General features: G+C 38.3%; 1 protein-coding gene across 1 annotated transcript; it reads left to right on the top strand.

Annotated features, from left to right (window-relative positions):
* Positions 1-2405: 2405 nt before the first annotated feature.
* On the top strand, positions 2406-11486 carry LOC140931343 (ubiquitin-conjugating enzyme E2 Z-like). Its single transcript, XM_073381139.1, has 7 exons — positions 2406-2547; positions 4341-4413; positions 5200-5387; positions 6264-6375; positions 6984-7096; positions 8169-8259; positions 10311-11486. Exons 1-7 carry the CDS (start codon positions 2432-2434, stop codon positions 10458-10460), a joined length of 843 nt encoding a protein of 280 aa, XP_073237240.1. The 5' UTR covers positions 2406-2431; the 3' UTR covers positions 10461-11486.
* Positions 11487-11875: the final 389 nt, after the last annotated feature.

The following is an 11875-nucleotide window of genomic DNA, read 5'->3' on the forward strand; positions in this document are numbered from 1 at the left end:
ACTGCTTTCAGTCCGCCTTTTCTCTTAAAATCCGTCTAGTTCTTATCTCATCAGCGCGATTGCAAACCACGACGTAATTATTGGCTTTGCCACTCGCGTGTTTAGGTTCCGCGTGCAGTAACTTTGCAAAGAAAAATAAGAGACTGCTCGCAGTTTACCCTGAGGACGAGCCGCAGCTTGTTATCCTCGTCCGTATACAACAACATACAAGGGGTAGTACAAAGCAATGCGCAGTTTCAAAATTTATCGCCCTTATTCCATCTAATTAACCTGTTGAATGTTGCAGTTTTTTTCTGGATTAAATTCTAAAGGACTGTATCTATATCATCGGCTAAGAAAAAGAAAATGAAAAGCGTTGCTTTGTCTCTACGTTCTCCTGAAATTATGGAGTTTCAGCCATTGTAGAGTGATTTCACTTAACCTGCGTAATAGGACTGGAGTAGAATACTACGAGGTATTATGCACTAATTCCATTGTCTCCTTTTGTTTACTTGTAGCTATTTTGCCCTAATTTTTAGTATCTGTTTCCCGGGTTATTAGTAAAATCACTCTAGTCATTCAACGACACCTGCTTTACGTTAGTGTTCTGCCAAACTAAGCTGTTCCACTTTTCCCCTTTCACTTAAGTCCTGGACTTTCCCGATCCTGCTCTTTCACTAATTCTATAGGAGACCCACATATTCTGTTTGTGATGATCGTTTCTAATTTTAATAGTACAGTGCGAACTGAGGTAGCATTATAAATAGTCAGGGGCACCCAACGAGAAAATAGTTCAAAACCACTTAAACATAGCTTTGTTAAACGTATTTTAGTATTTAAACGGTAGATATAGGCATATTTTTATCCCTTAAAAATTTTTCCTATGTTCGGATTTCCTAGCTGAAAGTCTAGTGATCGGAAAATTATTTGGATCAAAACTGACCTTTTTCGAAAATTTCAGCCAGAAAAAAGGCTCCTGAAAATTCTAGGTGACCTTTAAATTTTAGGGTAAAAATCCATTAAAAATGGGCAATTATACCATTTTTTTGATGTTCGAAAATCGTAACAGAGGCAGGCAACCAAGAAATTTTACAAGAAATTTTCCAAAAATTCTAGATCTGAAATCGTCTTCCGAACAGATATTTTCCGAAGATTGACGTTGGGTGCCCCTGAATAGTCGCTACAGATCAGGCCGGTGAAGCCAACGGTAGATACATTTCAGATATAAACTTGACAAACGGCTTTTACTATAGTCACACAGCTTGAGTGGCCTTCCTGTGGTTATTCAGGCTGGAAGTTGTTCCCCGTTGGTCTGTCTACCGGCATCAGTGCCAATCCTCTGTTTAGCCTGTCCTGCATGTCAAACCTGAATAAAGCTGGACTAGGGGTTCCGCGGGTATACTCCCCTAAAAATTTTGGAAGTCTTTGTCCTGGGAAGTGGTTTCCATTACCCTGGGTACCATGTGGAGACTTTTCATGGGCGGTCTCCGGTAACCCGGGGTAGATTTCCACAATCCTGAAGGGCAATCTAAAATCTTTGAATCACTTTCATAATTGCTGTAAGTCAATCGAATTTTTGCGTCATGTAAATGTCAAATATGTTTGCTAGGTTTTTGTCGCAACTTCAAGTTTTAAAAATTCGCAGTTTCAGCTTATAGGATGGTCGTACCTCCCCCCCCCCCCCCCATCCTTGAACTACCCTCAGATCCGCGCTAGAGTACGTAATTTTTATACCAACTGAACTATTACAGAGGATAAAACTTACTTGCAGCCATGATGCCACAACTAAATAATCCCGCACAGCTGTTCGGCACTAGAGCCGGTGGGCGGTAAGTTAGAAAACTGTAAAAGGTTATTACGTCTCCGTTTTTAAATAAAGTTATTGCGTTGTGATTGTACTCACTAACCTCTCAGGCAGACATGGTCTTCCTCTTGCTTTCCTTCTCCGCGCGACGACGTCTGCGTGGGCTAGACCCGGGAAAAGACCATGACAAAATCGCAAAGCTGCTAGCCTACAGAACAGGTGTTAGGACATCCCCCTTTTTTTCTTCGTTTACCGTCGAATGCGTTTCCTGATATTGGGAAAGCAAATACCCACGCCAAAACCAAAGCTGTTTTGTTTTTGCTGTGAAGTATTTGGGTTTGCCGTGAGGTTTTTGGTTTTGCCGTGAGGTATTTTGTTTTTGCCGTGAGGTATTTTGTTTTTGTCGTGAGGTTTTTGATTTTCCCGTGATGTTTTTGTTTTTGCCGTGAGGTTTTCGGTTTTGCCGTGACAGTTGTGGTCCACCATAGCTTTGTGCTTGCCGTTGCTTGATCGACCGAAAAAAAACCGAAAAAACAATTCTGCAGGGGGCTCCGCACGGACTTGCGTGACGTTCGGACAGATGACGTCATTAGTGTGCGATGCGCACTCTCAGCAGAATTGACAAACAACAGGCGGTCGGTATCCAAGATGGCTGAGGAAGACGTATTTTTGGCAGCTACATCAAATGCGCTTTGGGATCCTGTTCATTCAAAAGACTGGGATAAAGAGAAAGTTACACCGCAGTGTGTATTAAGAATAAAAAGGTAGGGTGACATTTAAAAGGTTTTTTTGTGGTTTATAGTTCGTTTGTGCTGTGTTCGGACGAGACGCTAGCGTCAACACGATCATAAAAATAATCTTTAGAAACTTCTCATTCAAAAGGGAAAAGCTTAGGCTTACTTCTGTTTCAACAATGAACGAGGCCTAGTTTTGAAGATGCACAGTCAAAGCATATATTTTTCTCGCTTGCCCGCTCATTTTTGGCATAATTTTTAGACTTCATCTTCTGGAAATTGTTGATTGTACATTTCTAAACAATATGCTTAAACCCAGTTTATTGCAGTGTATAAGGTGCCAAAGGTTTGCTTGGAAATTTTAGACTCAGTGTTATAGAGGATTTTGTGTTCAATACCATGAAAGCAGTCAAATGCTATATTATGTAAAACTTTGTCAAGTTAATGGCAATGCAAATGGCCTAATTTTGGAACAGGTTTTGAAAATATTGAGCTTAATTGGGTTGTCAGTGGAAAAAAAATAAATGATATCAAAAGAGGAGAACTGGTAAATTTTATATACTGTAAATGTGTTATTTCGTACCATTTCCTGTTAACATACATATATAAAAAATAAATTATGGATGGTGCATTGACCATTTAAAGTTTTTTACTTTTTTTAATCATAATTCATCGTTAGTATTATAGGATAGTTTCATACTTTAATATGTTACTTGTTGTTTAGATTGAAAATGATAGACAGTAATTATTGTGTGGAGCTTGTTTCCATCACATACAGCTTTATCTTTCATTAGTGTACTGAAACAGGGGTCATGCAGTGTGCTTGATATTTGTACACTTAGTTCAATGGCTCTATTTAAAAATTTGATGAAAGAAAATACATCCCGAGAAAGAAATGTTGGTGGCTGATAATTTGTGGACAGGTAATGCCCTTTCCACCGCATGTTTGTTTAAAAAAAAATTGATTTTTCTGCCAAAGATTACTCTACAGTAATTTAAGATGAACGGCTTTTGTTACTTTTAGGGGACCCCAGCTTTATAGAGGAAAACAAGTAAGTGTGCGAGCAAAATGACAAGTTTAAACAAGGAAAAAAATAATGTCATATGTTCGACAACAAAGAACAAATGAAATGCAAATACTGGTCATTCTTGATAGCAGTTTTAGCCACAAACTTTGAATGTCGCAGTTGGAACATTTCTTTGTAATTTTGGGATTTTAGACAATTTTATATGGTAGATTCAGGAGAGAATAATGCAGAAATAACTAAAATTGAGTCATGTTTTTTTGTTGTGCTACATTCTACATTTGGCATATACAAATTTGTCACATTGTCACATAAACTCATCATTTTGCCCATGCATTTAGTAAGTTTTTTCCTCTATAAAGCTATGGTCCCCTAAAAGTAACGAAAACCAGATGAACCTCTTCTGAGCAGCCAATCTTTATTTAGCAGCGGCTTGTCAGTACGCTGAGAATGGTTGCTTAATGGAAGTTCAACTGTGCTTAACATAAATAACACTGAGATTAGTAAACGCTTCTAAATGTTACTACTCCAGTGTCATAGCTCGTGGCTAATTATTAATGCTTATGGACTAGTGGAGTTCCTCTTAAAGCTAACTTTAAGCATTGGTATGGTTAACCTGCCTTATAGAAATAGTGTTGTGGTTCATTGTACATATACATGCAGGTGATTAATAAAATTATACATGTATTTCACTTGTTTGCTGCACTCACGTGTGAAATATTTTTTAACACTTGAAGAGAAATTTCGTATCTCCACGCAGCCATGTAATATCCTCTATTTATGTTATAATCTTTTCAGAGATATAATGAGTATATACAATGAACCACCGCCTGGGATGTGCATAGTTCCTGACAAAGATGACATTACAAAGGTTTGTGTTAGTCAATGTACTATTTAGCCTACCAGCTACATGTACAGTATATTTTATTGTTTTTATATTCAGCTCATATTTATGATGTTTAAAACCTCATATGCACTGGGAAAAGCTGAATTACAGAACTAAGACACAATATAAAATAATACTGTAATATAAAATTAATTAAGATCATTAATAGTAGATCTACGGTAAAGTGATCATTAAAAAGTAAGTTAAATTTGTAATTTATAAGTTCCAAAATCTTGGAAGCACTGGGTCCTTCATGTGACACAAGTGGTACATGTATATTAAGGGCGGCATTCTGGTAAGGAGCTGCTGATCTTAGATTATACATGCAGGGGTGTCTTTGGGAGTTAAAAAACTAATAGGATGTTTCTTACACCTTGCCCTGTTCACGTAGTTCTATGAAATACTGTCTCTCCAGTCTTTTAGGGTACATTGTTGTAACACTAGCTGATAAACAACCCTCAAAGTACAGTGGAACCTCTCCTAACAGACACTCTCGCAAATGGGCAGCTCATACAAAAGCTGTATTTTTATATTCCTGTAAGTAGCCAACTCCAGTGACAGACACCTTTTTCGCGTCCCAAGGGTGTTACCTTAATTATTATAATATGTTCATGTAGAGCTCTCTTTTGCAAAAGACAATTACATGTACTTGAACTCAAACTGCCAGTAACTTGGTCTTCATTTTAACTTTAGAGTAAGTTAAATCATGTTTAAATTGATAGTCATCCAGTTGTACACAATAACTCTTCCATTTTTGTTTTAATCTTCTAGATTCACGCTCTGATCACAGGTCCATTTGACACCCCATACGAGGGAGGATTTTTTTACTTCTTGATACGCTGCCCTCCTGACTACCCTATCAGACCTCCAAGAGTAAAACTAATGACAACAGGTGGAGGGCAAGTCAGATTTAATCCCAACTTGTACAGAAATGGTAAAGTCTGCCTTAGTATACTAGGGTGAGTATTTGATTTGGTAGCCCTTGACCTTTTGGGCCCTACAAGTACATGTAGCTTGCAAGTGTAATAGATTTTTGGTGATATCTAGCTAGGAACCATGTGTTTTTGAAAGAAGTGATGAGGAAGGTGTCGTTTAAGAAATATATCATGCTTAGTGTGTATAAATATTTATATTATTGAGTTATGGAGGAATGCAGTAAGTTTGGAGAGCACAGGATGAGGGTAAGAGTTGTTCAAGGTATAGCCAAGAGCAACTGTAGGTTCTTCAGGCTAGGTAGGAGTTCAAATCCAAAAATTTCAGAAAATTGATTTTTGGAGACTTGGCGAAAGTACAAATGCAAGTGACAAAAATCTGAGTTTAAAAAATGCAATCAACACGTCATTGTAGATATGGGCTGACATGTACCTATGTATAGGATAAGCACAGTATGCCATAATTATGTAGTTAAATTATTAGTTCTCAAAATTCTACAGTTTTTCCTAGTCATGCCTATTGTACATCTGTGCATGCTCACCATGTGCCCTGTGAAATAAAGCACTATGTTACTATATTATTGGAAACTGTCGAAAGGAAACGAAAAAGACTCAGTATTATTCAAAACTAAAGTAGTTTGGAGGCCCTTTGCAGCTATTCATTCATGTGGTACAAAACCGCCGTGCTGGAGAGCAAAAGTCGCACTGGGAAAAGGCAAACAAAGAAAATTACCATTTAAAATTATGTATGTATTTTGTTTGTCTTGTCCCAGTGTGGCTTTTGCTCTCCAGCGTGGCGGTTTTCTACCACATGAATGGCTAGCTGCAAAGGGCCTATTAATGTCATAATTTAAAGGAAGAAAATAAGCATCTTATTCAATTGTGTCTATTTTACCATTGCAGAACATGGTCTGGTCCTGCTTGGAGTCCTGCCCAGTCCCTTTCCAGTGTTTTAATTTCTATTCAGTCTTTATTAAATGAAAAACCATATCACAATGAACCAGGATTTGAACAGGTAAGCTGGCATGGTGTCTTATGATGTACTTACAGTTATTATCTTGAGAGTAAGTGAAAAGTAAATGAGAAATCAGAATTCAATTTCACTCAGACTTCAAAAGTTAGAACAGCAAGTTTTTTACATACATTGTATCTTTATATTTAGCGCTTGGAGTGAGAGAAAAACATGAAAAAACACAAAAACATTAGGAAAACATGTTATGGTGGATCTTTGGGAAAGGGGCCTTGGGGGCCTTTATATTTAGACCAAAAGTAAGGCTAGCAGACCTGAAGCATCAAGATAGCTTGTTTTTGTTAGAAGCCCCCCCCCCCCCCCCCCCCCCCCTCCTACACTACACATTTTCATTTTCATATTTTACATTTTGACACAAGAAACAGTTTTCCTCAAAATGGTCGGGGAAGTAGGTGGACTGAGGTATTTAAAAAGATGCTTGGAGTCTATCCCCGCCTCCATTACTGCCATTTTTTACTTGCTGGCACGAGTTATTCACTGTTAGGTGTCAAACAGGAGGAGTATTTTGTCTGATAGGAAATACCTCAATGGCAGCCGTAAATTGTCCTGAAAAATAGATTACATCTCACAGCTGATTTGTTGACTATTTTAAGGAGCGCCAGGCTGGGGACTACAAGCGATATAATGAATGTATCCAGCATGAAAGCCTCAGAGTTGCAGTCTGTGATATGTTGGAAGGAAAACTTAAATGTCCCTCAGCACTTAGGTGAGGTGAACATTATACTGATATTTACTCTGTGAGCAGTGGTTTCTCCAGGCTGGACACTATGCTATAAAGGAAGATAAACCACAGCAAGTGATCATTTGCTTTTCCATCAAGCATACACATCCACTTGATGCCTACGTCAAAGCATCAAATATAACATCACTTCCTCTTGATTTACAGGAAACTTAAGGGACCTAAAATGCAATGGCAAAAAGACCATAAAAAAAACAGCTTTAATAAGCAAAACAAAAACTTTACACGTGCATCACACTCTTTCGTACATTTCTTTGCCATTTTATTTTTAATTTATTTTGCATTTTATGGAAAACATAAACAAGCAATGATGAAATTTTATTCTCTAAATCTGAACTTGGATATGGTCCATACAAATTCAAATCCAGTAGGGTTCACCAACATTTGACAAAGTAATGGGTAGGAATTACAGCTGTATCATGATAAGGACAGAAAAAATGAATGCGTATTCAAAGCAGGCTCACATTAAGGAAGCAGTTATAAGTGTAAGCAAATCCGCAAGAGCCTTACAGGTTTTATCTGTTCAGAGTTAATTTAATCATCCATGGCAGACAGACAGTTGCTCAATCAAAGAAGCAAATGGTCAATTGCAGTGTCCTGGAGAAATCACCACTTGCAGGTTAACTGATATTAGGACAGTAATATAAGTATATTGACACTGGTCCTGAGGTTAAAGGACATGATCCGTTAAAGCTTTTTGTTTGTTGTTGTGGTGTTCATTAACTAATACTTAGAGTTATGACAGAGAGACGTTTGTTAAATTCAGCATTCCCTGTGCATAATAAATTATTGAAACCCTCCTTTTTAGCTTATGGATTTATCTTGCAACCAAACAGAAGGTCCAAATGCACATGATCAGATTGCATTCTATGCATTCTATTCAAAACATTCTTAGTGGAAGTCCAAACGAATGCTGGCTTCATATGTGCCAGTCATGCATAATAGCGACCTGCAGATTAGGAATGCAGGCTGCTCTGGTTGCCTGCTTAGATTTGAAATTGATCAAGAGTCTTGTTGATGTGGAACTTTATTGTTTCAGAGATGTAATGGAAAAATCATTTCCAGAATTTTATGATTACTACTTATCAGTCATTGGTGACAACTCGCATTTGAATGGACAAAACATGCAGGTAGGGACTTTGAATGTTATTTGCAAATACATTTTAGATTCACCTAATTGCAATAACATTGTCTTTGTAAAATCGTAAAAGGAAAAAGCCAATTAGGAATTAGAATTGGGTGACTAAACCACGAGTAAGAGATTTTCTCAATACTAAGTAGTGTGCGTGCATGCGTTAACCAGCGTCATTTTGGCGGGAAAACGTGACAGCTGAAGTCATTCTACTACGAGTTTTAGTGAGAATGTCGTAGTGGCAGAAACAAATTATCAAATCTTAGAAGTTTTATTATTATTGCAATCAGAATAGGGTGTAACCTCCTTTACTAAAGATAACAGGGCTAACTTTTCTGGTAAAAGAAAGTCAATCTTGAATGAAGTATTCGGGGCTGTCTATTTTTTGTCAATAGGTGGTAGTCATTCTCGTCCACAAATCTAAAGCTCTCTAACAAAGCTTTGGCATTGTACTGTGGTTATGAACTAAACGACTTCGAAAGCACTAGCTTATTTCGGTTGACCTGCACCATTCTCTTATTTCATTGGTCCCCTTTAATCTGCACTTCATTTTTTTTAGGGATAGAGGTATTGTTATGTCACAATCCCTATTGTTTTCCCAGCCAATCACAAACAATTTTTCAAATAGGTGCAGATGCCCCGGGTTATTTCAGTGTCTTTTAATTAACCCGGAGAAAACAGCTGACAATTCGCGACCCCAACGCCGGTTCCGCGAAAAAATGAGGTCTGAGAAACGACTGCAGGAATTCCATACTGATGGCGTTACTTCACAGATCTGGGAAGTGCTTCTGATTGGTTAAAGTAAGTTTACCTCGCAGGATGACCAATCAGAAGCACTACCCAGATCTGCGTACTGACATGTCATCAGTATCACTATGTAATTTCTATGTTCGCTCCTCGGATGTCAATATTTCACTATTGTATTTGTGCTTTTTCTCTGTCGCTGTCACAGTTTCAACTCATCCTCTTGTCATTTAGGCCATCTCAATAAAATGTTTCATTTCCCATCGCCCGACCAACCCATTTTTTTCGAAAAGTAAAAAAAATAAAAAAATTCCACATTCACTAGTCAAAGAATCAAGTACTTTAATTTACAAGCACACGATCTTGCTTTATTAACAACAATAATGCATGATGTTATGTCCCTGTCTTTAATTAACATTGAGTTTTTAGGGATAGAGGCATTGTTATGTCACAATCCCTATTGTTTCTCCAGCCAATCAAAAACAGTCATTTAAATGGGTGCAGATTGCCCTCGGTTATTTCAGTTTGTTTTAATTAACTGGAGAAAACAGCTGCCATTTTGTGACCCCACCACCGGTTCCACTGGAAAATGAGGTCTGAGAAACGACTGCAGGAATTCCATACTGATGGCGTTACTTTCCAGATCTGGGTAGTGCTTTTGATTGGTTAAAGTAAGTTTACCTAGCAGAATGACCAATCAGAAGCACTACCCAGATCTGCTTACTGACACGTCATCACTATGTAATTTCTGCACTCATTTCTCGGACATCGATATTTCACTATTGTATTTGTGCTTTTTCTCTGTCGCTGTCGCAGTTTCAACCCATCTTTGTGTCGTTTAGGCCATCCCAATAAAATGTTTCATCTCCCATCGCCCCACCAACCAATTTTTTTCAAAAAGTAAAAAAAAATTCCAGATTTACTAGTCAAAGAAGCAAGTACTTTAATTTACAAGCACACGATCTTGTTTTATTAACAACAATTTCTATGATGTGATGTCCTTGTCTTTAATTAACATCGATACTACGTTTTAAAAAGGCTGTTTAGACATTTGATAGAGGCTTTCTTACTTAGCAGCCCGGCCTTCTCTGGAACCCAGACCCCTTGAAGTGTTCATTCTTTTTTTCTTTTTTTTTTTTTGCCCGACCGACCAACCCACCATCACAAGAGACGGGGCAATTGGAAACATTTTATTGGGATGGCCTTATCGCCATTTCTGTTGTCCTATCTCACTGTTTCAAGGTCACTTGTCGGAATTTACCTAAACAGGGCTGTTTTTAACTCCATGTTTTGATTTCATGACAGGACCCATTTGGAGAAAAGAGAGGTAGTTTTGACTTTATATCCATTAAACAAAGACTGGAGCTAATCAAAAAACGATTGGAGGAGAAAAAGCCCGCAGCGCACGCGTCAGATGGATCATCAAGCGATAATGAAAATATGGAGGAATCTTAACATAAAATTAATGTTATTTATGTACATATAGGAGTAATAATATTATTTAAGACTTACAAACGTTGAAACTGCTTATGGTTTCTTAAGTGATCTCTTGTGGGAAACAGTTGACATATGCTGCTTAAATGTCCACATTTGCCCAGGTTATGACTAACTTGTATGAATCTATGATGACGACACTTACTATAGAATTGTTAGTTGTTTACCATTTACACGATTAAACTGGTCTGTTCACGGATTGGGCAAATGGTAATAAAAATTCAGGACTGGTAAATTTCGTCCCGAAATCGTGTTGACCTGTTCAGCCTTTTGTACGAATCAGTTCTATTTTCCGGAAAACGGTCACCAAGGCTTGAGATCTGAGAACAGAGATCTGAAAGATGCCTTTGAAGAAATGGAATACGAATTTCCGTTTGGAACATTCCGTCCAGAAAAACAGGGCTACCTTTTCAAATATTTTATTGCTACTGAAAACCTTCCGCTGGAACGACCCAAAAAGTCGTGTTCCATTCACTTTCCAACCGCGTATTCCGGAAACTTTTGTTAAATGGTAACAAAAAAAAACGTAACGAAGAGGACTTTAGTGCGTACCCTCCAAACCAGAATGGCTAAAATCTTCATTGGGGCTTGTACATTTTATCGCATACGATTTATAGATATTGTAGAGCAACAATATTATTTATTGAATTAATCAAAGAAAAACGCATTTAAACAGTGGCAACTCGCTTGCGTAGCCGGTGGGATTGTTATTCAACGCGAGCAAAGTTTTGGTAGAGGAAATACAAAGCCGTGCAGAGAATGGGGAGGAGACACTTTGACATCCCGCTTCGGCGCTCACTTCTCGCGTAAAAGCCGCGAGAATGGTCGCTTCGCCGCCAGAACTCACCTTCCCGCAAAAACAATTCCGCCAGCTACGTAGGCTAAGTGGCAACTTGGATTTAGCGCAGGATCGACATGGCAGCTTGCAGAACAAGAAAATAAATGTATAAAAATGTGAATTTCCTAATAAATGGGATTAAATTGATACTAACACTAGTGAATTTTTGTAGCTCTTGGGCAAGTTATGTTTGCATAGCGTCTCATTTAGTAACTGCATGGCAGTAGTAAAATGGGAGCGGTGGGAAGGGGGATGCTAGGGAAAGGGGACTGGGGAGAGGGAGAACGAAGTGCAACCTTCTGGTCAACTTTCTGATCAAGCTCTTATCCACTAAACGCCCCCTCTGTATTAGACACTCCTCTCGAATAGACGCCCTCCGGCCCCCGTCTAATAGACGCCCCCTGGGACAATTACCGTATTGATCCTCGATTAAGCCTCCCTCCCTCTAATAAGCCTCCCCCCTTTTCAGGTGCCAGTTAATAAGCCCCACCCCCTTCCCTCTCCTAATTATTCTTCACTAATAATAAATGATAGTAGA

The sequence above is a fragment of the Porites lutea genome, chromosome 3 (genome assembly GCF_958299795.1).
Source record: "Porites lutea chromosome 3, jaPorLute2.1, whole genome shotgun sequence".
NCBI lineage: Eukaryota > Metazoa > Cnidaria > Anthozoa > Scleractinia > Poritidae > Porites > Porites lutea.

What these genes read in the sequence shown, in the direction of transcription:
- LOC140931343 (XM_073381139.1), top strand. Translation starts at nt 2,432, where the DNA reads ATGGCTGAGGAAGACGTATTTTTGGCAGCTACATCAAATGCGCTTTGG. An exon ending in ACAAAGATGACATTACAAAG is followed by an intron (nt 4,414 to 5,199) that starts GTTTGTGTTAGT and finishes TTAATCTTCTAG; the next exon opens with ATTCACGCTCTGATCACAGG. An exon ending in ATGAACCAGGATTTGAACAG is followed by an intron (nt 6,376 to 6,983) that starts GTAAGCTGGCAT and finishes GACTATTTTAAG; the next exon opens with GAGCGCCAGGCTGGGGACTA.